Here is a 27347-nt window from a genome sequence, read left to right as displayed (position 1 = left end):
AGGTTCCTGCAAACCAGCAATGCATTCAGCTCCCTGTTGAATAACAATCTGTGTAATGTGTGCATCTGTGTCTGTGTGTAATGTGGTCGCTTTTATATTTAAGAGAGAAAGAATTAATATCGGCAATGTTAACACACATTAAGAAGTGTCTTCTTGGAGTTTGGAAGCCATATGATCCTGTAATATGGTAATTATCTATGCAGGGCCAGATTTGCTTAAACATTAGGCAGCACACAGTTAACAAACACTCTGACTCCTGTAAGAGGTTATGTTTTAAGATAGCTAGCTGCATAAACAGACTTTGGAGGCACAGACATCAGGTAGACAGATATAAAAATGTCTTTGGTTATTTGGATGTGATGAACCTTGAATTTCAATCGATTAACCTCAGCTCCTAAGTATTTGTACTCCATTGCTCTTTGTAGCCATTCAGCCCTGAATACTGTTGGCAGAAATCCATCTCTACTGAAATGTATTATCATGTCAGTGGTTTTCTTTGTGTTTAATCATGGGTAGTTTTGATCAGAATATTAGGCAAACCAGAACCTGTCTTATTCTGATTATCGTATTGATCTTATTGATCTTATTTATGAAACTGCATGACAATGGAGTACTGGGTCCATTTCAGCAGTTACAAAATCTTCAGCATGCAGTAAACTGTTTAGCTCATTCTAGTACTTTTAAAATGTAGATGTAATACACTGGTATGCTCAGGTATTTTTTGGATGAATAAAGCAGAATCGTTTTCATCCTCAAGTTGTTGATGCAAAGATTCTTGGCCATTTAACATATGAACTGTATCCTCTATGCATCTTTAAAGACAGTATGCAAACTGTAAATTGGCCACCAGAAAGTAGTAATACAAACCATTTCAATTCTACTATAAACACATTGCAGGATTTGAGTAACATAACTTTTATACACATTATCCATGTTGTCTTTCTGACTTTTTAATCAACTTTGAAAGCTTAAAAATTGTCATCAGTATTTGACAGCATGTTTATTAAATTTCCTCAGTGATAGCTAGGTGTGTAGCTGTGAATATAATCGCATTACCACTCATGTATTTATCAATATCAGTATCATTAACATTTGTTTGAAGTCCATCCTTTTGGATCATAAATTGGCAGCCCCTCTGACCATCCGCCCTGAAGCCATACACCATCTCAAGCTCCAAGTATAACCTTATAATGAAAATAAAATGATAAATACTGGCTGCAATCCCAAAGTGGCTACCATGTTTCATTACTTATTTTTTCAATAATGTGTGAACTAATTGTTTTGCATCCATTTCATTATTTTCAGGAATGAATTTGTGCAGGGCATGTGAAATATTTGCAAGAAATACAGGTTAATCAGCACAGCAGTATATATTGCTTTACAGCACCCAAAAGATTTTTTTTTATCTCACCAGGAGATCAGAGTACACAAGCTAAATCCAGGTTAAAAATGGACAGTCGAAATATTATAAAATCTTTACGTACTACACAAATTTGACGATTACAAAGTATTATAAAATGATGAAATTATAATTCAATTTTTATGGAAGCACACTGATCAGCTTCTGCCAAAATATACTTATATGCAGTGTCCGATCAGTTGAAAAAAATATGTTGTGTTAACCTTCTCCGTCTCTTTCTCTTTCAGGCTAAGGACAGTGATGATGATGAGGAAGTTGTCCACGTTGATAGGGACCATTTTATGGATGAGTTCTTTGAACAGGTGAGTGAAGTGTTTACAGTGGTGGCCATACAGCAATGGTGGTAAACAGGTTACTATTGTTGAATTAAATAACAGCTCAGTCCATGACGCTGAAAAACTGTGACGCATTTTTACTCAAGGCCAAGGACAAAGTGCATGGCTGTTAGATTAAACAGAAGCCTAAAAAATCTGAGAGAAAAATATGCTAGAGATGTGTTATAAAAAGATTAATTAAATAAAGACAATTGTGCAAATAGAACAGTGTGATGTGATAGGGCAGGGTAGTATGATATATGGTGCCACTGGTAGAAACAGAAGATTGTTATTATTAAGGTAATATTTCAGTGAACTAGCATCATCCTGAGGACAAGGAAAACTACATTTCAAATGATGTAACCAGATACCATGACAGCATGACAGCAAATGACAGTTTGACTGAGTCAAACTGAATAAAATCATTGCAAGGTCATACATGGTAATTAAAGGCTAGCTGCAGTTCAGCAACACTATGACATTGAGTTGGTGGAATCACATTATGTCCAATTAATAAGTGAGAGCAGATAGCGAAGCCCTGTGGTGACGAAACCTCAGATGTTCCTGAAAGAAAGGAAGGAAGAGGTGACAGAGTCAAAGAGGAAGAAGCCTCCGGGCGTCGGGGGGGTCAGGCCGCTAATCCCCGCCGTCCAAAAGACGATCGCCATGAAGCGGTTAATGTAAGCTGCACGCGTGGGATCCCATGGAGTGACGGTCGAAACTGAGCTGGTGTGCGGGGCGGTGGCACATGTAGGGCAGAGAGAATTAAGTGACGTTAGGGAGGACGTGCCCATGGAAGAGAACAGCACGTCCTTTGGAGGTGCACGGAGCTGGATGCATGGGCGCTTTCTGGAAATGGCGCTCACTGACTCTCCGCAATTAAAACAGAATTTAATGAAGTGGGTGACAGCTCTTCTGCCAAAGGAATGGTAATGGGGTTAAGAAATGGCTGCTTTAGTACTCAGTCGCTAAATGATTGCAGCACAAACGCATTGCTAATACTTTAATACAGTAAATGCAGTATTACCAAAAAATCTCAGAAACTTGTTAAAATGCCAGGGCTCCATACTCAGTTGAATCAAACAGTTATATCAGGAATATAGAGCCTCAGGAAAGCTAAGGGTAAGATTAAGCTTCATAGCTCAACATAGGTAGAGGAAAGACAACAGTTTTAAGCAATTAAGATTCAAAGTGTTTAAAAGGTCTCATCAAATTCTATAATTTCATGTGTTTAACAACTGTAGCATATTGACACTGAGTGGCACTTACATTTCAACATTTGGCAGGCGCTCTTAACCAGACCGACTTGTAATAAGACCCTATGATCAACAGTACATATGGAAAAGACAGACTGTGTGTTGTGAGCATGTGTTGGTCTGTCACATAGTGCTACGGGGGACTCAAGTTGAAACATTCAGAGAAATTGATACGGAGCCACTCCTAATCGCCTGGTATGAACACTCAAATGTGGATATGGATGTGATCTAGCTGAGGGGAGTACCTGAGATGCCTGTTGCTGTCTAGATAGACAGGAGGACGTGCTGGTCAGCTACATGAAATTCCTGGTCCAGAAGGATCATGGCAGAGGAGAGGGAAGAACACTTATGGAGTGATGGGCATTTCTGATGAAGGGGAGAGCTTTTACAGCAGAATGACCATCCTTGAAGACAAACTGGTTCAGGTCATGCAGATCATTCTGACCAGGTGATAGTTCCAAATATCGGGTCCATAGTTGCCTTCTGGAGCAGGCATGTGACATGGACATGCTCGAAGGCAGAGGGAACACACTCCAATGTCCTGGTGATGACTTTTATCAGGTAAATGTATGTGAAGAGGTGGAGAAGGAGACATTATAAGAAGTTTTGGCTTCTGAAAGGGGAGAGAATGCGGTGAGCAAATAGGCAAGGGTGGCCATCAGTGGGCAGGAGGCTTAGGAACTGGAGTGTAGTTTGCTTGAAGGAGCAGTGAACATTAGCAATGAACCTGTCACAGTACGGTGTAAAGTCGCCTGTGATGAGAGAAGAAGGAAGTGGCGGTGGGTTTAGGAGGAAGGAGAAGGTAGAGAAGACCTTATCTGAGTAAGAGGATAGTGCCTGAATTTTGGTGGTCTTGGTGAATAGATACTCTAGCAGAGAGTGGACAGGTCAGTGGGGAAGCTGGATTTCCTCCACTTTCTTTCTCCTGCTGTTAGCTCTCTGAGCATTGAATGTGTAAAGCAGCCACAGACTAATGGTTGCTCAGTGTCTAGGGGGTGAGAGGGAGAGCTAAGGAGTGGATGCTGCAAAGTCTATCTGAGGATTGTGTATCTGAGAATTGCTCAATAGATGGGAGGAAAGAAACAACCATGAAAGAAAGAGTAGAGGAATAGACTTTGTGAGGGTTACGGCTGCACATGACGGTAGGGGCGGACATGGGGGGGGAAAGAACAAAATGAAGTAGCAGTGGTCAGGGAGCTGGAGGGTGGTAACTATGAGACTGGAGGTAGTAAAATTTCACAGGAAAAGAAGGTCCAGCTGGTTGTCTGCCTGTGTGTGTGGGATGACTGTGGCAGGACTGTAAGGTCCTAGTAGTGGAGTGGGGGGTGGGGAGCAAGTAGATTTGGAGTTTTGTAGCTGGATGTTGTGGTCGAGCCAGCAGAATCGGCTCTCATCCTCTGGGAAGGAGGATCCCATCCTCTGGGACGGAGCTGAGCTGAACAGGAAGTCCCACTCAGACAGAAAGCTCATCAAGGGACCCAGTGGGTAATAGAGAGAAATAATAAATAATGTAAGGGGGTTAGCAACTGTGAAAGAATGGTGCTCAAAAGAGGCCATAGGGCTGAGGAGAGAGAGGAATAACAGAGAATTCACATGCAGAGTCAGCCTGTTTCACCACCGCAGCTAGAAGGCAGCTTGGACGAAGGTTTAGGGAAAAGAGAGGGCAGTCAGAGTAGCGGTGTTGTCTGGGATGATCCATGCCTCCGTTAGAGCAAGGAGCTGGAGGGAGAGTAGGGAGGCAGAGGCCGAGATGAAATGGGCCTCTCAGATGGCAGACCGGCAGCTCCGGAGGCCTCCAGTGACGGTGAGATGGCCGCTCTGAGGCTGCTGTGAGTAGATCAGGTAGGAGGGGGTTCGGCACTGCTGCGGGGGACTGCGTCCTGCAGCAGACAGAAGAGCAGACTGGGATAAGGAGAAGGCACATTTTTAATGAAGCTGCACAGAGCAAAATATGTAAACGTCTAGCATGCAGCGAGTGATTGGTTCACCCCAGACAGACTCAACTGTCTTTGTATGACAAGGCTCTCGCTACCACTGCTGGTTTAGCACATGTGTACCCTATACATGCAAAAGCCATATTTCCAGCAGCTGAGCAGCCAGCCAAGACAAGAAACATTAAAATGAAAACTAATTAGCAATTAAGTAGACACCAAGCCACCTACTGATATTAACCACGCTAGAGAAGTCATGTGATTACAGTAAAATGTACACATCTAGTAAATAATGTCACGCATCTCAGCTACAGTATTATATAAGTCACTTTCTCACTCTGTCAGTTTCAGCAGTTTTAACAGTTAACATCAACTTCTAAAAATGCCATATTTAGCTCAGTTCTGTATCTAACACTGAATGTCATGCTACCGAAGACATGTTTTAACTCACACAAAAAACTCACTAAGAAAAAAAACTATATTGCAGATGCAGTGCTATTTCGCAGCCCAGTGATGTTAATGGATCATTGCACACAATGAGAACCTGTATGTCTTTTTTCAACAGTGGTTCTGCATTTTATACAGTGGTTTATTCCGGCACAAATATGCAAGATTTATAAATATTTATAAATCATCGAACTCAAGTGACTGATTTTGAAATCGAATTCAGATGCAATGGCATGTTGCTGTTCTATTCAATAGCAAAAAAAAATTCCGTTATACTTCTCATATTTCTGCATTTTCAATTGGACAACTTTTACCATAACTATTCATGTAGCTCTTAATAAATGTTAATGAGTTTTAATGATGCATCAGAAAACAGATTAGATTTTGTACATTTAGTCCACCTCATTCTAAAAACGTTGTTACCTTTCAGTGAAGCCCTGTTCGCGTGCCGTTTACCTCTAAGGGAAGCTCTCTGGGGAATATACAGGTCTGACAGAGTACAGGCTCCCTGTTCACTGTGATGCTGCTTTGTCTTTGTGTTATTTGGTGCTCTCGCTAATTGCTCTGCAGTAGAAATGGAACATGGAAAAAGCGTTTGTGTTTCTCTGCCTCATCGTTTGGGGAATGAGCAGCACAGGGCTGGCAGCTGAAGCAAAGGCAAAAACGTCACCTCACGAGATCGCAGTTTGGTGCCCTTGTCGAGGGGTACGTTCCCCGTCGAGCCCGGAAGCGTGCCTGCTTTCATAACGCGCTAGCGTTTGTGTGCCAAAAGCGTAAGCGCTTTGATTTCCCTTCCAAATGGTCCAGAGGGGAGGTTTTCTGCTTGATTTTATCGTTCTGGTTTTGATTGCATCGCTATCAAGGTTTTCACATTTTGCTAAAAAAAAAAAAAAAAAAAAAGAATGAAATGTTCAAATGAACCAGGTGTGAAAGTGACCTGACAGGTTAGCATGTTGCTTTAGCACTGCAGCAGAATAGATGTATGAAGGGTAGTTCTGCTGAGTCTTCTATTATTTCACTTGTGGATAGAATCTCTGGAATGGAACACTCTTGCAATAGGGCTGAACATGAGAAAACAAGCCTTTCAAACCCTTCATAAAGAAAATTTTTATTTTTACGTAACATTATTTTTTTCTTTCTGGAACATGTACAGTAACTAACAGATTCTATAAACAAAAATAATAAGAGGAATGAATTGCAGGTATTTCCCTTTCTCTTACAGTGATTGTAGCTGCTGTGGAAGACAGAAGGGTTTTTCACCCTTTAATTGCAAATTGCATGCATTTTAAAATGCAAAATAACAAATAAAAAGACATATGTGTTACCATAATTCTAACAATTAATGCCATTTGTTTTTGAAAATTGATCTGAAATGCCCATATAGCCTTTCTCATACATAAAGTAACAATGTCACTAATCAGTCAGAAAAAAGGTCCATCAGTAAATGTTGTTTGAATTTAAATGTCACCAGCCCATACGATCAAAAAAAAAAAAAGTCACATGGGCATTAAATGTAAAGAGCTAAAACCTCAATGGGTGAACACTGTCCAGGCTAATGCAGACTACCTACTGATAATCAGCTGAGTAGTATGGCACCCAACATAGCTGAGACCGGAGACAGATGAGTCATTATAAAACATGCGAATTACAAACATACAACCATCTGCCAAAGCTGGGGATGGACTGTGGGCTAGCTTGACCATCACTTAGCGAAAGTGGTTTCCCAACGTGAAAATGTCTGTTTGGGAATTGAATGGGGCCATCAAAGTGTCAGCATCGGCTGGTGAACGATGAGCAACTGTTAGGCAAATGTCCTGTGGCATTAGTGGAACAGCACTGCCCACCGATAGATTAGCGAGAGCTGATATGACGCAGCTTAGTTGCCAGAGTTAGCCTCCGATGGTGACCGTCACTAATCACTAGTATCTACATTGCTCCAAATGGGTCATGTTTACTGGGGAGGTATAATGGAATTGGAACAGATTGTGGATAGTTTTCAAAACTCATTGTCATGGAAATATGAACAGTACGGTTATGGAACAATTCTTCTGTTCATGGCTGGTTGCCATTGAAGAAAAAATATCAGCTTACTTCATGCAGTGGACATGCTGGATTTTGTTTTTTAAAAAATCTGCTGTACCAGATATCTAATTGGTGAGAAATTTTTGGAAAAAAATACATTCTCTTTAAAAAAGACATATAAATATAGGTTTTTGCTTCATCTCATCCTGGCAACTGTAAACCAATCGATGAGCAGCTTTTCCAAACATATTTCCTATAATGTGGCCAGATACTGTTTCATTAAAATAGGCAAACAGTTGTCAAACAATGTCAGTTGCCAATATTGGTTTGCTGACGGTTCATGACAGTTGCTCTACAATCACTCATCTTTCAGCTGCCAACATTGCCATGGTGACAGTATGTTCAAAATGACCCACTGTCTGCTGCTGGTATTGGTACACAATCGTGTGTTCTATAATTCACAAACAAGCACTTATCTGTCTCTAGTCAATGTTGAATACACAACACTAGCTATCAGTAGGCAGCTAATATTGAACCACTAAAGGGGTATTACAAAAGCACAACTCCTGGTGACTTTGTAGGAGCCAGTGTTGGCTCGTTGATAGCCGATGACAATTACCCATCACATCCTTCATTAGTTATTAGTCTAAACCAAAAAAATCAGTGAAACCACATGACATATCCTCATTCATTGGGCTATTTCAGTGCAACATTCCCTCTGATAAGCAACTGATGGGAACCATGACAGCATCCAGCACAGGACTAGTATTGTAATGAACGCAGGGCGATTTTGAACCACACTTGGCTCACAAAGCAAGACTGTGTGTTGGAGAATCAACTGGGACAGTCGGAATGGCAACATTGGCAAATGTTGTGCCAAAGTAATGGGACATTAGCGGACCAGCATTTGCTGCTGATTGATTGGTAGATTACAACACAGCCAGCAGTGAACAAGAGGACCTCTGGACCATTGGTCAATCGACCAATATCCAATACCCAACAAAGTCATGCTTACAGGGAAAGTAACTATAACAATTAAAAGAAGTCAATACATATTTACATCTTGCTCCTCCTTCCTTGTGATTCACATTTCCATGCCAGTGAGACCTCTAATGCAGTTTTCCTGTTTGATTTTATTTTTCTTTCTGATTGTTTATCAGGTGGAGGAGATTCGAGGTTGTATAGAGAAGCTGTCAGAGGACGTGGAGCAGGTGAAGAAGCAGCACAGCGCCATCCTGGCAGCGCCCAACCCTGATGAGAGTGAGTGCCTGGCAGCCTGTGCACCTCCCAGTCTGCGTGACCCAGTTAGGCCACGCTCAGTTCGCACAGGCCGCTGTCACAGCCTTACAGTGATCTCACTGCTGCACTCTCCGCTAGCACACCCCACAGTGGCCTTACTGGCTATGCTCAACAAACACAATGCCACTCTCACAGGTTCTTCTGTGATCTCACTGGCTGCCTGGATGCTGGATGCCTGGCTAACAGCCACCCTTGAATTGTTTCTGTGATCTTACTGCTACGTGCTCAGTTAACGCATTCTGCTCTCACAATGTTTCTGTGACGCCACAGTTTGGGGATACATTTTGGGAAAATGGGTTACAAAAAGAGTGCTGCTCAGATTCTCTAAATTCAGTTTACAGGAACAATGACAACCACGGAATTCATTTTCTTGAATCCAAGTTATGGTGTTTTCTATGATCTGAAAACTTAGGACAGATTTATTCACAGTGTTTTCATTAAATCATACCATCTTATACCTTTGTTTAATTAGACTCTTAAATGACGAAGATGATCATGTGACTTTCAGGCTGGTTAATGGATTCATGAAAGAAACGGAGCCTCAGTCTCTCTATCGATAATTGTTGCTTGCAATAATGTGTTCAGAAAATGAAACCAAAGCATTTTTTCTTAAAAGTGATTTAAAGAAATTTGTTCAGGTACATTAACTTGATTGAACAATGATTTAAAGAAAAAAAATTTGGCCAGCTATCAGGAATATGGAAATGGTTCTGCAGAATGAGATTGAGCAGGGGGCTGTTTTTCATGCGACTGGCAAACGCAGCACTTGGCTGTCTATCGCTGACACTAGTGCAAAACCCTGGCACGATGCAGAAAGGGGGTTGGACGCTGCTGGAAATCAAGATGGAGGCGTGAGAAAGGTGAGGTTATTGACCAGGCCTCGTATAGAATGCAGAATTATCGATTGGTAGTGTTTTACAAGCTCAGGTTCAACCATTTGTTTTCTATTTATTATTGAGTAAGGGACATGGACATCTGAAATATGTAAACAACTTTAAGGGTGGTCCTCTTAAACCTACCGGGGACCCCGCAACTGAAGATTCTTGGTAAGAAGACAATATATGGTATTGGCAGGGGGGTTTCCCCTTTACAGCCAGGTTTACCAGGTTCGTTTCGTTCATACAAACTTTATATCAACATATTGAATTTGCATCAGCATGAACAATTCTTGCACATTCCCAGCTACCATTTTGCCTCAACAAGAGCAACTGTTTGACTGAGGCAAATCCCACACCTCATTACAAAGTTACTGCCTCATTGTCGGACCACTTAAAAACCATGCCTGATTGTACAACACCCAGTTTGCATACATTATGAACAGTGGCCTTGGCATTTATTCATACCCCTGATTAAATAGGAGCAAAAACATGATATAACAGATAAAGGTACATGAATTGGAAATTTTTTTCTGTGTAAACATTGCACAGAGGAAGGTCTGGATTACACCATCATGATACTTCCCGCAGTGTTTTATGAGATTCTGGCACCCCTGAAGTTTTTTTTTTTTTAAATCATTGCTCCAGATCTTTTGGTTTTTGTCTGTGAACTGCTTTTTTGAGTTTGAACCTCAGTTGTTCGATTGGATTGGGATCTGGGGGTAAACAGAGCCAGCTGAGAACATTTATTTTGCATTCAGTTAACTATTTCTGTGAGGATTTAGATGGCTGCTTTGGGTCTTTGCCATGCTAGAGTGTACGTTTATGGGCAACCCTGAGCCTCTTGGCAGATCAAACCTGGTTTTTGGCCAAAAGGTCTTGGTTTATGTTGGAGTTCAAATCTACCTCTATCTTAAAAAGGGTTCCAGGGCCAACAGATGCAGAATAACCCCAGAACATAATAGACCCAGTGCCATATTTTACAGTTTTTTTTCTGTAAAATGTTAACATTCTTTATGGCAAAGATAATGCTGATGAACATGTCAACAAGCTCAAATTTCACCTCGTCTGACCATGAAACATGCTTCCCTTCAAACGTTGTTTGCTAAATTCAAGGTTCCCCTCTTTGTGGTCTGTCCCCAGAAGAGGGTTCATCCTTGTAACCTGGCCATGAGTACCACATTCATTCCATTGACTTTGAATGGTAATTTTGAAGACTTGATGTCCCCAAAGATGCCAGTTTGTGTCAGAGATGTCTAAGCATTGCCTTCAGATTTGCTTTTAAATCATGAGCTGCCACATATCCCATGATGGCAAGATTGCACCTGCATGCCCTCTTTGCATCAGGGCTGCAACTATTGCACTAGCTTGGGTAGATTCAGCAGTAGATTCACATTTTTGTGAATTCTTTTGCAGTGATCTCCCAACTTGTGCTGATGAATGACCATCAACCTTAACCATGACAATGCACGTTACTAATGAATTTCTTCTGCGTGCTACTTCCTTGTATACCCTGTGGACACAGCAGCCCTTTATGGTCCCAGAACTTTCCATTGGACTTCCAAAAAGCAGAACATTGGTTTCGATTTGTTATTGATTTTTATATAAAAGATTACTTGAAAGTTAGAACAAATGCGACCCTCATGTTTTCTGGAATGAAATGTATTTTTGTGAACAATATGAATTTGTTGTCTTTAATTTTATTGAGGTGGAAAAAATACTGAGCATAAAAAACATCCAGCACATACTTCTACTTCTTTTATTATTTTATTTTCTCCTTCTTGGTCAGGGATAGTAGGGCACAGCATGATGACTAAAAAATGACTAAACTGAAAAATTACTACACGCTAGCTCGTAAGGCTAATTTTCTCTCAGACAAAAATGCTTCTATCACGGTCAGTTGGAGAAAAGACCATTGCAATGATGATCACAAATGTCCTCCCACCTTTATTTGTATGAGGTGAGAGTTTTGCAGCCATTTAACCACACAGACCTTTGATAAGTCTCTTAAAGACATAAAGATAAAAGATACATAAAGACTGTATTTGACACAGTTACCTTTAGATTGCAGACGGATAATGGACCAAATGCCTGTTCTAAATAATGTACCTTTTCATGCTTATGCCTATTTGGACAGAATGGCCTGTCACTTATTAAACTTCTTATACTTTTGTATTCTTATGTTCTTAAATTGTGTGAATGATGTTTTGTGAACTAGGAAAGCCTACCTCTGCAGATTCTAATCTTTGTTCAGTAACATCCTGGTCTTTATTAGTCTCTGTGCTCATTTTAGTTAGCTCATTTTTAGGTTAGTCTCTATATTTGCCATTTCTCTTCTGTCTAAATTCAGTCTAAACATGATGGCAGTTTAATCTTCACTGTGGTTCATTTATTTAAGCATTGTGTTTTGAGATTCTTATGTGTAAGACGACCACTGGCAGACATACAAAAATGTCATGCCATTGCCAATATAGGACTGCAACGCGACTTTCCTCCCATCTCCTGCAAAAGACTATAGACTGCATCAACCCACAAGATCTGTGGATCTTGATAAATTCATTGTGAGAGTGCAGCTGCACCTGCTGATATATGATGACTCTGCAAAAAACACACACACACATAGACACACACACAAAACAGTGTCACGAGCCTGCTTTTCAGGAGTTTCTTAATAAATGAAAGTGCTGGATATGCGAGTTCACAGACCACAGGTCTCGATGGCTGTTGGTATATCCTCTCAACCTCAGCTTTTACATCTTTTAACAGCACAAAACAGACTGAAATTCAGGCATTGCTGAGTTAGTTTAGGAAACACAAGGGAAACGAGAAAGTGGCGCGTCAGGCCAGGGGTAGGAGGTGTTACACATCTTGGTGATTCATAAAACTTTGAATTCCAACTTTTGATTGACACAATACATGATGCAATCAAGCCTGAACGACTTCCTCTGTCTCCCCTCTGCGTCTCAGCTAGAGAGAGGTCTGACAGTGCTCAGATGCTCCCGCAGTCGGCTCGGTTTTGTAGTGATTCCGCAAATGTTATCTTCGCTAATCTGCCGCCTGAAGGCGTCGGATGACTTTGTTTGAAGTTCATCAGAGAGCATCAGATTTCACGTGACACTCTTTGCATCCAGTATGTCATTTCTGTCTTTTTTAGTATTTTTTTTTGACTGTCCACATTCTTCATACATGTCGCCATGTTGTCTCCAGTTTTATATGAGTTTGTGGTTTTTAAGTTTGCATGAGTTCATGTGTTGTGATATTTTGTGGGACTGTCCCTTTTTCTTTCTTTCTTTCTTGTTTTTTGCCATGCCTCATGAAGGAGCACTCCAGTGGACTTAAGTTTCTGAGTGAGCTGAGTGAACTGGTTAATGGTTAACAGCTCTCAAGAGGTTAACTGGTAAAATAAGACATCTTTTTTTGCAGTGGTGTTTGTGCATTTGTGCTTTTCTCATTGTGTTGTGTGTTGAACAACCCCTTTCATATCAGGGTGGAAATGTGCTTTTCTTTTTTTAATTACTCTTCACATCATATGTTACAAAAACATACAATAAGTATTTTCAAAGTATAAACCAAGCAATTATAACAAAATTATTTTATGTTTGACCTCTTCCAAGCATCCCAGACGCTTTTATGTTTAGTGTACTCATCTTCAGTGCAATTAATATTAGCATTCTAAACAAAAAATGCACTGTTTTTTCTTACCAATTATAACAATTACCCTCTCATTGAGAATCTGTGCCATGTTACATTATGCAAGAATCGGTTGTCCCCTTGCATGTACAAAGCAACATAAAAATGCTACATGGACTATGAATACATAGCAAGAACGTGTGCAATGAAAACACCCAGGAGTGTTGTCCTCTGATGTTCTCATTTAACTTTAGTTACACTTCAGTGCAGCAAGTCAGGGAGGAGTCAGGGTATATAAAGCTGTTACTGGTGTATTGTATATTGTAAAGCAGTGAAAATTGAGTTGAACTCTGCAGTAAAACCAAGCAAGGGCCTTGGAGCGCTGAGCATTTGTTTCAGCCTCTTCATTTAGAGAGAAAGCCGAATTTTGCATAATTTAACAAACTGGTAAGGAGCACACAGCCATGTTGACCTACAACTGTGGTGAGCTCCATGGGTCAGCAGCTCCTTATCATATGCCAAACAAAACACGATTGCAACACACAAATGTTTCACCCTCTCTCTCTCTCTCTCTCTCTCTATATATATATATATATATATATATATATATATACACATATATATTTATATATATATACATATATATAGTTACATATGTAGTTACTCTTCATTCTGTTTTACACAAACACACACACAGTGTATATATAATATATATCTAGGTAGATAGATAGATAGATAGATAGACAGATAGATGGATGAATAAAGATATAATGGCACAGGTAAGAGCATTTCATGGTGGGGAAACAGAAAAAGGGTGGGAGAGGAAAGAATCAGAAAGGAGGGAGCAAGAAAGTTCATCCCATTTCAGCTGACAAAGCAGTGCAGCATGTAGCTAACATGGAGGACACATTCACATACCAGAATTTACAACGGCACCTCACAGAACCGCTCACTCACTCTGTCACTCATTTGTGTTTTTTCTTATATACAGCATCTCTATCAGTGTGGTATCAATGCTTCTTTTTTCATCTGTTGATCTCAATAACTAGGTTAAATAATAATAGTTGTACAGTTATTTTACAACTTACATGTGTTGTAGTTCTATGACTTAGGTGAAGAAGCTATGTTCACTATTACAGCATATCTTTAATAAGATCCTTTTCTGCTTTCCCATTGTTCTTTCTCTCTCTTTCTCTCTCTCAGAGACTAAGCAGGAGTTGGAGGACCTTACTGCTGACATCAAGAAGACGGCCAATAAAGTGCGCTCAAAATTAAAAGGTAGAATGAAAGATTATGCAGAAGCAAGAATATAACATAATAATATAATATGTGCTGAACTCACTGTAAGTTCTATGCCTGCAATTGTTCAATGCTGGGTGCTAAAATGCCTCCTTAATTCCTTCCTTGCAAGGTACCCAACCTCTGCAAGAGCAGGGTGTAGCAAAACACAAAAGTGTTGGGAAGTCCAAAACATGCATCTGACTGAAAATTAGACAGAATAGTTTGAAAATACAACCAAGCTTAATAATTCCCAGACACCCTCTTTACCCTTTGGGCAGCAGTGTACTGTAGCGTACTGCTGCTGTACCCTCGGAAAAGGTACTTAACCCACAATTTTTTCAGTAAAAAAAAAAATCCAACTGTATAAATGGATAACACTGTTAAAAAAACTGACATAAGATGCTCTCGATAAAAGCGTCTGCTAAACACCAGTAATGTAAAAAGAAAGGTTTTGATATTATGTGGCACATTGAAACAAGACACTGCACTGGGATAGAAAGCTATCTTAACCTGTCTAACTTACTGTAGTTTGTAATTGGCATTCTAACATGGCTTTACTAGCTAGCAAACAAACCCAAATCATGACCACTCAGTGTTTTAAGTCTTTTTTGTACTCACTCAAGAATGGCTAGCTGTGATAGTTTTTAGCTAACTATTGACTTCATCATAACTGAAGTTAGTTTGCAGTTGGATCATTTTGCTAGTGGTTTGGTATACCTGTTGTGCTACTTCTGCAGTCTGTTTTAAAACTGTTAAAAATGGGCAGGAATCTGCAATTGACAGTTACTAGGATAATGCATGAGATACACCACCTTAGAAAAGACTACTAAAAAATTGTATGGATGTGTGACTCATACAGACTGGGTCTTTTCCACATTTCACTATCTCAGGAATAAAGTCACAAATACAGTAGCTCCTGCTTTTCCATTTTTTCATACATTATTTGGAAAGGATCTTTTTTCATTCTCTTTTTTTAGTATTCTAATCAGGTTTGTCTCAACTTTATCGTGAAATTGGAAGTACAAAGTTCCTGGCATTCCTATAGGCCAATTTGATATTCAGGTTAACAATTTCAGTTTTATTGACATTCTTAACCTTTAAATAATAGTTATATGCATGGATACAAAGTATTGTTAAAAGCCTTCAAGATTTGAGATGGTTTAGTAACCCCTGGTCTAATCACGGAATGAAATCATTTCTCTCCCGCTCCCAGCAATCGAGCAGAGTATTGAACAGGAGGAGGGGCTGAACAGATCGTCTGCAGACTTGCGGATTCGTAAGACACAGGTGTGGCCTCCTCATCCTACAGTTTTCATTTGGCATGTGGCTCCTTAGATTGTCTATATAATGCCTACTGCAGAAGAAGTAGCACTTAGGTCCTGTGTTTGTCCACCATGAACAGCTATTGACTTCCTTCTTTTAAAATGTGTATTCCTTTTAGCCTTAATTCAAAGCACAGTGTTATCTTAAGCCCCTTCTGTGATGGGAAGAGGGGGAGTAGGCAAGCTTTGAAGTGTGTGCATGTAGGGTGGTGTATGTTTCTTGTATGTGTGTGGGAGTGCGTGTATGTGTGTGTGTGTACTGTTATGTATTTATCAATAATTTCAGTTTCACCATTCAGTGTTTCAATAGAGATGAATGTCCTCTTGGTTATTAATCTCATAATGAAGTGCATCCTCCTACATCACGTGTGGGGACACATGTCTCTCCCCCTCATTGTCCTTTCTTAGCATTCCACGCTGTCACGCAAGTTTGTGGAGGTGATGACCGAGTACAACACCACGCAGTCTAAGTATAGGGACCGCTGCAAGGACCGCATCCAGAGACAACTGGAAATCAGTAAGTAGCCTGCGTTCTCCGGCTCTCTCAGAAGCAGAGATGTGGCTGTGCACAGTAATGTTAACGCATACACATCAGCATGCATGCCAGCCTGCTTCTGCCGCTGACTCATGGGAATTGAAGTTCTGGCACTGCAGACAGTTCGACCGTCAAGCCCACCATTATGCCAAGGTATGTGCTAAAAGACAAACGGAGCGGACACAGTTACAGTTCTTTTTGCAGGGCAAACACCGGATGACCACTGTCAATAGTGTCCAGACAGAAGTGATGAGAAAGTGACTACATTACCAAAGAGGTTTTTACTGACACTAGGCTATATTTTTCACACATAGAGTTATTAAATCATGGAATTCCTCTACACTTCAAACGTCAGTTAAGCATTTGCTTAATTCTATAGTTGACAAGAAACAAAACTTTTCTCAGCACCACATCAATAAAAAAATTTTGGGGGGTGGGAGTGAGTCTCATTTAATTAATGGGCTAAGTTTTGCTGCTTTTGATAGGATATACCTGAGATGCGGGAGAGCTGAAGTCTCGTACTAGGCTCTGCCTTTAGTGTGTCTCATTTTGTTTTTAAACCCTACAAGTACTGAAAATCCCAGTTTTCAGTTGTTGCTGCAGCAGCTCAGTAAGCCCAAGGTACTGTACATGAAAACAAAGTTCAACAAACTTTTCTTCCTGAAAATCATTACTCCAACCATATTACAGGTACTTAACTACTTACTGCATTATTCTAACTTAGCCACCTTTGAACGGCAAAATGTATGGTATAAAAAGTGAAAAGAGTCAAGAGGGTGGGGAGAACAATTTGAGGATAAAATAAGTATAGATTTATAGTGGATATATGTTTGGAAAATGGTATAAGTGGTTGGTTCTTAAACAAATAGATAAAATGGACATGTTTTATGTTTTATATTACTTTTATATGTTTATGTTTTATACTACTTTTCTTTTATTCCATTTAGAAATGTCCACAAATGCCCATTCTTCAAATATGGCACAAAGTCTGTTTGGGTATATGGTATTTTTGTCAACCCCTTAATTATATAAAATAAAAATATGACTCTCCTTTCATTGTCATTGTGCAAATTGCTGGCATTATGTAAGCTACAATGCCATAGTACTGTCAATGTCCTTAACTTAATTCTTTCCAGAATAAAATAATAAAATTTGACATGCTTTAATTATTTTAAGTAATTCATTGATATACACTTCATAGTGACTCCAGGATATTTAGCACTATGTAGACTGCAATGTCATAGTACAGTCACAGTGTCGTCTAGAGTGTAAAGCACTGCCTCAGTAAGAGCTGCTGAATGGGTCTAATGGGTCTACATTAGGTTCCTCCTTGCTTATTCATGTTCATCACCTAAAGAGTGACTGACATCCAAGCACTTAACTAAACTGCACAACCTTTTCTCAATATTTCATGTGCTTGGGCTAATTAAAGTGCATGGTAATTAATGCCAAATATGAGATTCACATTCAGAGCTTTTAAACTCTTTTTTTTGCACTGTTGCACTTGATTGAGAATCATAGTACATGTGAGTGAACACAAAATTATTCTCATAAGAGGATTGCTTGAATCTTTCATAAAGAGCGTTTAATTAGTGTCAGAATTGGAGCGATTCTGTCCCAGCGTTTTTGATCGCTATGTGCAGTTGATTTTTTTATTCTTATATCAATAATTCTTATAAGTGCAGTGCACTGTGCTTTTTGGCAAAAAAGGGGATGTTTTTGTTTTTTTTTTTTACTCTGCTGCTTTGTCTTACAAGATCCTTTTCTTGCCCTGGTTCTCAATGCCCAGCCTGTCTCATCACAAAGCTGGATTTTGTGATGCAAAACACTCAATGGTGGTCTGTTTATAAACTTTGTGGTTTGTGGTAAACTGGATCCTTCTGAAATAAGGACTGACTGTACAGTGCCACTCTCTGCAGATAGGTTAGCAACATACTTTTAAAAGTTAAACACGCTTTGAGCTGATAGATTAAACAGATAGATTATAGACAAGATAAAGGGAGGATAAGCAAGTATTGCAATGCATAAAATAAAGCTAAGAACTGGTGTATCGGTGGCATCTTTGATCCCAAATTGGTCTGAGATCAATAATTGTTTTATACAATGTTATATGCAGGTGTACACCTCTATATCAGATGAAAATATATGTGAAATAATGCCAATTTCTTAGTTCCTTAAACCTCTCAAGAGTGTACAATGTAGCCAGGAACTACCCAAATTCAAGTTTCACAAACAAGGAAATACTTTCCAAAATGGTAAACCTGCTAAACTGGCCATGACAGTTTTGAATTGAATTTTACAAATTATGTAGTAATATAATATCCCATTGTTATTACACATGATCAAACATTTGATTGACAACAGGAAACTCCTACCATCACTGAATGAAGTAAATATCTTCCTTCTCTAAAAGGAGCACAAAAACCAATCAGATTATTCTTCACGTCGCCCAGTAAGATTACTGAATTCAGATCTGAAGGTATTTATTACTTAGCAAACAGGGATATGCCATGCATCATTCATTCTGAGCATGACCACTTTAATCCCAATAGACTCTCTTTTTTAAAGTTAGACCACTGCTGAACAGACTGTACACAAAGTACAGTTTTCAATGCTGTTCCTCTCTCTTTGTGCCCTGTCAAAGCTTTCAAATGATCTGAATGGGGTTACATCATAACTGGTAACTGTATGGCATATCATACATTTTTACTAATTGAATTACAGGTCATACCTACATACTGCACCGTTTCTATTTACACCCCATTATACTTACTGTAATTTCGAAAGACTTATCTTGACTTATTAACTTTGCCTTGGTCTTTCAGGATTTTGATGTGCTAAGAGAAAAGATTTGACAGCAGGGACATTATCTGTGTTTTTTTTCCGAGATTTTATTGCTCATTTAATTAGAGTTGCAGTTCTCAGAGTGATTTATAGCATAAATCCACAGAGACTCAGAGAGAGGCCCCCACCTGCATGATCTCCAGCAGTGCTCATCCCGTTGGCTTGCAATAGTATTAATAGTTACAGAATGTGTGCAATTCATACATGCAAACAGATCTATTTTTGCTCCAACATAAACATAAATAAACATAATAAAAAGTGAGTATCACTAAGATGGACTGTAGCACCTGGTACAGTATGCAATTCTGGACAATTTCAGTATGCTGATAAATAACTAATTCTGGATACAATACAGTATCAGTGTAGTGATACAATATCTAGTGCTGGGTACAGTACACTTTCAGTGGTGAAAAACAGCTTATTTGTCTGTGTTTTGCAGCTGGGAGAACAACCACCAATGAAGAGCTAGAAGATATGTTGGAGAGTGGCAAGCTTGCCATCTTCACTGATGATGTGAGTGCCCAGACAGCCCAAAATCACCGGCTCACTTGTATTTTGAGAGAAAAAACCTAAGTGGTTGTGTTAAGTAATAAACGGATAAAACAAACCTCGATCCACACCATTGCCTCCCTCTCTCACCCGACCCCTGCAATGCCCTTTCTTCTGTCCATCTGAACCATAGATCAAGATGGACTCCCAGATGACCAAGCAGGCCCTGAACGAGATTGAGACCCGACACACTGAGATCATCAAACTGGAGAACAGCATCCGCGAGCTCCACGACATGTTTGTGGATATGGCCATGCTGGTGGAGAGCCAGGTGATGAAGCCGTCCAATCGATCAAGGGGCAGAATTAAGGATGACAATAATGATGAATCACAAATAAATAAATGCTGTGTTATTGGCCATATGCCCTTATTTGGGGTGGACTTATAGCGCATCAGAAAATACAATACAGAATCAATAGCAAGTAGTAATTGTGCCACAGAAAATTCAATACAGGCAGGGCAATACATGCAGTATTTACATTCAATTTAAAAGGCAGCCAAGAGATATAGATATAATCTTAAACAGGTTTGTGAACAGCTACAAAATTCCTGAGTTCAGGAAGTAAAACTGAAATTTGAGATTTAAGATTGCAAGGCTGGGTCCCAATAGCAACAGCGGTAAGTGGCGAATTGGTGGAGAACTTTAAATAAACCTAAAGAGAAATGTAATTGCTGAAGCTGATACCATGCCAAAGAATATAAGAAGTTTAATGACAATATCAGGCCATGACCATTCAGCCAAGCTCATTCTGGTGTGAGTCTAGAGCAGTGGTGTTGAACAGGCTAGCCGCTAGATGAATACCACAAATTAGCTATCTATTGTTCTATGTTCTGTTGCTTTTTGGTAGCGGATGCCAATACACAATCTGTAAAGAAGAAAAAAGAAATGATATTTTGTGGCAGAGTTGTTGCAACTGTTCTAAAGTGTATCTGGCACTGCGTCAAGCCTGGTCTTGAACTAGCAGTCTGCTTCCACTACAGATCCTGTTAAGGTATTCTATGCATTTATAATTTTCTGAGTGAGTGATTTTCTAGTGTGTGTAAAACTCACTTCCTACAAATTTTCTCCTGTGTCTTCTTATCCTGCAGACAAAACTCATCCCAAAATAGCCTCTGTAGTCCACTTGCCTTGTATAGCCTCCTTCCTTTCTTTTTGAACCTTTTTCAGACATTTTACAGGGTGCTAACTTATTTCTCTCGTAATTGCCCTTTTTACATACAGCGCATGTGTAAGATATATTGATGTAAAAATCAAAAGAATATATTTTCTATGCTAACGTTTAAAAAGTCCACTAGTAAAATCAAGCAATCCACTTCAAAGAATGTGCTTGGGCTCACTTAAAACAGTTATTACGGTACTCAGTAGAGTGTAAAAGCATCTAATTAATGAAAAAATCCATTAGAATTTGAATAGAGTGTATTTTTTATCTTACTCTTGGTTACCAAAGCACCTAGCATGTAAAATATTTTTATAAAACAGGTGTGCAGTTCAGCTTAGTGCCTAGATGCCAGTCCCCATGACAATGATAAAAAGGTGCTTTTAATAGCTAGGGAACGCTGCATTCTTAAGCCACAGTCTTTAGACCAGTCAAAGAAATGCAGCTGAGAAACTGTGTGTTCCACTGCCCACACTGTCTATGATTCTGCTTAACCATGTATCTACCTAAGATGTTTTCACGTAATAAAGACAAATAGTGAAGACATCACAGTAAAAATTATGATGAAGATATTCAAAAATAAATGTGAGTCAAACTATGATTGTATTTCTTAATTTACTTATAGAAAATATGCTCCACCGCAGTGCATTGTGGTCGTCAAATAATGTTATTTTTATCTTCTTTTACAAAGGATTCTTTAGAAAAACTGAACACTTCAAATATGTTTTGTTCCATGTTGAAGAACATGGCTGAGGTCATCCCTTATTTAATTAAGAAAATATTTACATTAACATCCATTTTGTTTGGAAATCCTTTTTGAATAATCTACCTATAAAAATAAAATCCTAGATGGAGTGTGCTATATTTTAACATTTTAACATTTAGATCAATTAGATCAATTCTCTTCTCCTGTATTAAACTCCTCATTTCATTTAACTAATTTTTTCTTTTGGAATTCTCACATAAATTCAAACTGTATGTGGAGAATAATTTCTGGGAGAACAATATGTCTGTATGTGGAGAATAATATGTCAGATCTCAAAATATATGAAACAATGATTTGATTTATGTAGCTTTTGGCTGGAAACACACTTCAGGGCTTTATCTGTGCACAGATAAAGCTCAGTATGTGCTATGTTTGGGATATGTGCTATTTACCAAAAATGTATTTGATCAATGTATTTATCTACGGTTCTAAAGAGAAATGAAGTGATTGGCTTATAGCTCATATACATACATATATATCATGTTTTACATGTTGACTGTTTTGTTGAATGGGTGTTCTGCTTTTGTACTTGTATATACAGTTTGTAGTTACATAGTAATTAATGAGTAATCTGTGAGTTGTTCATTTAAAATGTAGAAACACTTCTTTGATGGCAGTGAATTTTGTGTTTCTGACAGGGTGAAATGATTGACAGAATTGAGTACAACGTGGAACATTCAGTGGACTATGTGGAGCGGGCTGTGTCTGACACCAAGAAGGCTGTGAAATACCAGAGCCAGGCCCGCAAAGTAATTTATACACTCTCTCTGACACAAACACAGACACACACACACACACACACATACACACATGCACACACTTACACATATATACACAAACACACATGCATACTCATGCACTCACATACCACACATCTACATACACATTCACACACATATGCACAAACACACGCACACACACTCACACACACACAGTTTCAAGATTCACATTGACAAAATGGCACACTGGCGTACACACAGACACTTGTATGCATGAGCTTTTTGTACATTCCCACTGCTGTTCGGTCGCGCTGTAAACGTACCCCTCACACGACTGCCTATTTTTCTGTGCCTCTGCAGAAGAAGATTATGATCATTATCTGCTGTGTGGTGTTGGGAGTCATCTTGGCGTCCAGTATTGGAGGAACGCTTGGCTTTTAGAGATGACCGGAAGAAGACCACCAACAAGAACACCAGACAGAAAACCATAACAAACCAAGATAAGAAAACAATAACAAAACAGGGGTGGGTGGGATCCAAACGCAGAGACAAAAAAAAAAAACAAAAAAACAAAACAAAACAAAAAAAAACAGACGTAACATAATAGCTGACAAATAACAAACAAAAAGAGGGTACAAATAAATGCAAAACTTATAATGTACATGTAAATGTATTGAACATAAGAAACAGCACATGGTTTAGCTATCTGTAAAAATATTACAGAAAGAAAAAAACTTTTTTTTCTTATTTTTTAATAATTTCTCTCTTTTGGGGGGATCTCCAGGACAGTGCTAGTTACTCTGCTAAATGTGTGTTCCAGAAAAGTCTTCAGGTCTGTAGTTTAGATTAAGGCACAAAACTGTACAGGAAAGATGGATGGAATAAATTCTATGATTCCATAAATTTCAAGATCACGTTTCGTTTGGAGGAGATTTGACTTTGGTTATGACTGATTGGATTCTGTAGCGAGTATTTTTAAAGCTGGTAAATTGTGTAAGTCGAGTAAACTTATCAAGCAGCTGACTTAGCCTCTTGGGCAGATGTTGTTCAGAGAGAAACCAGGCCTTGACAAGCTCTTGACTTGAATTGCATCATTCTTCATCCACCAAAAAGCTCAGGCTAACGAGCACACACCCATGGAACTGCTGGAAGAGCAGCGTAGGCCCGAGGTTACCGATTGAAATCTCTGATGGGCGGGGCTAGCTGTCTTCTTTAGTAAGTCTTGCCCCTTTGCTCTGTATGTTCCAATGAACCTTCAGACGTAGGAAAAACAGAACCTGGCACACCAGGAAACGGGTGAGACCAATCAGAGAGCATCAGCTTTCTCCATAGGGCTGCAGTAGGAAAGGACAACAAAGGTGGAAAGGGGAAATGCATCAACGGTAAAACTATGCAGTTTCGCCAAAAGAACGGCAACAAGGAAAACATCTATCAGTGATGACTAAAGTGGGTAAAAGAGGGAAACGGTTTCACTTGAAGGAAGGAAGGGAAAAAATGACAAAAAACAAACTTTATTTTGCTGGTAACACTGTTCTACAGATTTTTCTAAAAATGTAGAAAAAAATAAAAAACAAGAAAAAAAACAAGAACATCAAAATCTGAAATGCTAGCAAGCTTGGAGGTGTATATTCCCATGTTTTTTGGAAGTGAAAGTTAGTTTTTCAGTGGTGTTATAGTGTGTGATTTGTCCTGTGATAAATATTCTCTCCTCAGTTTGGCCTAGAAATACTGTTTCTGTCACCTCTCTGTAACTTCAGCTTTTGTTGCTTTTTAACCTTTCCTTTGTTTGAGACACAAACTAACTAGAAAATAATGTAAAGTGTAGCCACAAAATATTTTTAAAAAGCTAAACTTTTTTTCCAGAATGAGGAAACATATGAATTACAAGCCAGGTAGATTTCAGGTCAGATTATCTTGGCTTGTTTTTGGTTCGTTTCAGAGCAGACTAATTTAAAAGTAATCCCAATTTTTACCCTCAAAAGGCACTGTGAAAAATGTTGTGTGCTGTATCCTCTATCCATGATAAGTGTATATATGTGCACAAATAATGAAATGATAGGATCCTTTTCCATTACGGACATAATTATCAACATGGGCAATATTACCTATACTGTTCCCCAGTGTTAAAGTAGGTTTCATACTCATAGCTGACTTACATTAAAAGAGACAGGCAATATCAATTTAAATGCTTCCAGTATTTGGATGTAGACAACAATGTTTTTGTACAAATATTAGAGCATCAATGTCATATATCTATACAGTATATAACAAACTATCCTTATAATTGTCATTTGTTTTTCTTTGATGTATCTAAACGACTTTGTTTTTATATAGCCATCACTTAGTATTTGAGATAAACATACACATTATTGCAAGTCTGCCGTGCTTGCAATTGTGCACATGAATTATTTATAATTATTTATAAATTATGAATTATATATGTCTGAGAGTAGACATTCAAATTTGTGTTAGGAGGACACTTTATTCTTGCTATGAAATGTCACTTGCAGGACTGGAATACGGTGTCAACACTGAACCACAAGTCATAAACGTATGAAATTTAGCAGAGTTACCTGAATATGCCTGGCCTGAGTTAATACATCAATAACATCAATTACTAACTGCATTCTGGACAGCATGTTACTGTTAACTTTAAAAACATGAAAACTTAAACAACATTATTTATAAATGCCCGCCTTAATGAGCTTGTGAGCGATCGTCCCGTCGAGACACAGGAGTTTTCCGACTTAACATGATCGCCTGCCACGAGTTCAGCAGCCATGTTGGCATTGAGGTTACGTTCACAGAGTAGACAGCGAGGATATGGGAGCCGCACATTCTGCATGCAGAAGTTGATAGTTTGCTTAATTATTCAGTGTTGTGTTAACAGTAACCATTGTCTTTTTGTGTTGCACCCCCCCCCCCCCATGTAGTAAATGTGAAATACTGTGTTATACCTCCTAAGTACAAGAAGTGGCATGATGGATATAAAGGAATGGAACCAGTGTAGATGTTAATGGTTTCAGTTTGAACCCCTTAAACTGTCAACCGCTTAGATATTATACAACACAGGCTGGCCCCTCACAGTGCTTACGGTCTGTCCAGCGAATACACTTTGAAAGACAGAGATGCAGCAAAACTTAAGCTAAATGTTGTGAAGAAATTCTTGCACTTTGAATTTTCCAAGCCAAATTGTGTCAATGCTACTTGTTTAGAGCCAAAGGGGCATCCCACTGTGAGCCCTGATAGGGTGTCCAGCCAGTGTACCACTTTATATAAGAACACAATCCCCATGCAGTTTACTTCAGTATGGCCTCCAGATCACTGGAGTGTGATGCTTGGCATTCGTTGCAAGGGGCCAAGGTCCAGGTTTATGTAATGAAGACAGAACCTTTTCATAATTCAATTCAGTGTAGAATTAATTGTAGCAAGGCTAAATAAATGCTTCGTGTTAGCTTTGCCTTTCACCGGTGCTTGCTATTATTAAATTGTATTTCACTCTGCTTTCACACAACCAGTACCTAGAATTAATGCAAATGTTAGCTACATTAAAAACATTAAAACACACATTCTATTGAATGCCTGTGTCTATAAATATTTATCTAGTTGGGCATATAGCTATATGCTTACAGGATGTGAGATCACTTCATTCAAAATGTTATATTACAAAGTACTCCATACACAACTGTGCAAACTGCAGAGACAGATTTTACAGATGTTACTGAAGCATGGTGAAACAAGTTCACTAATTCATTTTGGACCAAGGTCAAAATGGAACCAGGGAGGTACCACTGACTTATTTTGGCTCCTGGTTGGATATAATAACCATGACACTTGTTGCATAAACCTTCAGCCTAAATTTGGAGACAGAAAAACACTGCATGCCAGAGCTACTTTACTAACCTTGATTGTAGGGATGTCATAATTACAGCTAATACAAATGTGTCATTACAGTTACTGTCCTCTTGCATAGTGGTATCAGAAATTATTCCTAAAACCAGAAACTGAAAATGCTTGTTGCTCACTGCGAAACATTTTCAGGTGTGTGCATGAGGGCGAGAGAAGCACCACATATGAGAAAGAGGCACCCACGCTCCCAATTCAGACCCACACCTTCACTGTATCTTACAATCTATGCCAGAGCCTGGGAGAGTGCACCCACTGTATCTAAGAGGAGTTTCTTCACCAGATGAAGTACAGATGAGAGATGCAGATGTACAAATTAGAAATCTTATTTAAGTATTTATTTGTGTAGTTGCTTGAGGAACGCCAAATGCTAAATACAACTGGTTTCCTCCTTTACATTAGTTCAACACTGACTTTCACATTGTGAGAAGAAGCCAGTAAGTAGTTTGTAGGCTTCAATGAGGATGAATGAATTTTTGCGAGGAGTATATACAGAGCAGTGGCTATGCGTTAAAGTCATGGAATTTTTGTCTGCTGTGAGTTTGCATGATTTTCTTTACTCTTAGTCATGCTTGCACTTTCCACTCTAGAATACACTACTTTACTTTGATTGCTGGAGTTCATAACTGTTGGCACGTATATTATAACATATGTTTCTCCGTGAGCCTAGAAGCATGACAGTTTACCAAGGTCCCCCAAAAAGAGGGGATTTAGTCTGTTGAATCATGGGTGTCCTTATAGTGCATATAAAGAGCTCTGTGGGATTATCACAGAGGGCCACTGGCAACCCATTCTAGCTCTCATTTATACATTTATACCCTTCTAACTCCTCCAAAACATCCAATCATATTCCTTTTTTGGCCCTTCCCACAGCTCCTCCACATTTTTCACATTTACAGTGATGTGCTAGTGTTTCTTGATGAATTTTTCATTTCCGAATCTCAGACTGCAGCTGAGACTACAAACCCCAGGGCTCTGTGTGATGCTGGTAACTGTGAGCCAGAGCACTGATAAACAGTGAAAACTGGGATTTGTAGTCAGCAGGTCCATGGATTGTAGGCGTCTAGTTCAGTC

At 39.1% G+C, this 27347-nt stretch overlaps 1 protein-coding gene across 1 annotated transcript in view; it reads left to right on the top strand.

The window, feature by feature from the left end:
- stx1b (syntaxin 1B) overlaps positions 1-22947 on the top strand; it is a 44607-nt gene extending 21660 nt beyond the window's left edge. Inside the window, exons 2-10 of the mRNA XM_036552239.1 lie at positions 1648-1722; positions 8551-8650; positions 14398-14472; positions 15689-15762; positions 16206-16314; positions 19616-19689; positions 19859-19996; positions 22287-22397; positions 22728-22947. Coding sequence (XP_036408132.1) covers positions 1648-1722; positions 8551-8650; positions 14398-14472; positions 15689-15762; positions 16206-16314; positions 19616-19689; positions 19859-19996; positions 22287-22397; positions 22728-22808 — 837 coding nt within the window. The 3' untranslated portion in view covers positions 22809-22947. The remainder of the gene's footprint in view (positions 1-1647; positions 1723-8550; positions 8651-14397; positions 14473-15688; positions 15763-16205; positions 16315-19615; positions 19690-19858; positions 19997-22286; positions 22398-22727) is intronic.
- The last annotated feature ends 4400 nt before the right edge of the window (positions 22948-27347 follow it).

This window comes from Megalops cyprinoides, chromosome 19 (assembly GCF_013368585.1).
Source record: "Megalops cyprinoides isolate fMegCyp1 chromosome 19, fMegCyp1.pri, whole genome shotgun sequence".
Taxonomy (NCBI): Eukaryota; Metazoa; Chordata; class Actinopteri; order Elopiformes; family Megalopidae; genus Megalops; species Megalops cyprinoides.
The sequence above is the reverse complement of the archived record's forward strand: the minus strand, read 5'-3'. Positions and strand labels throughout refer to the sequence as shown.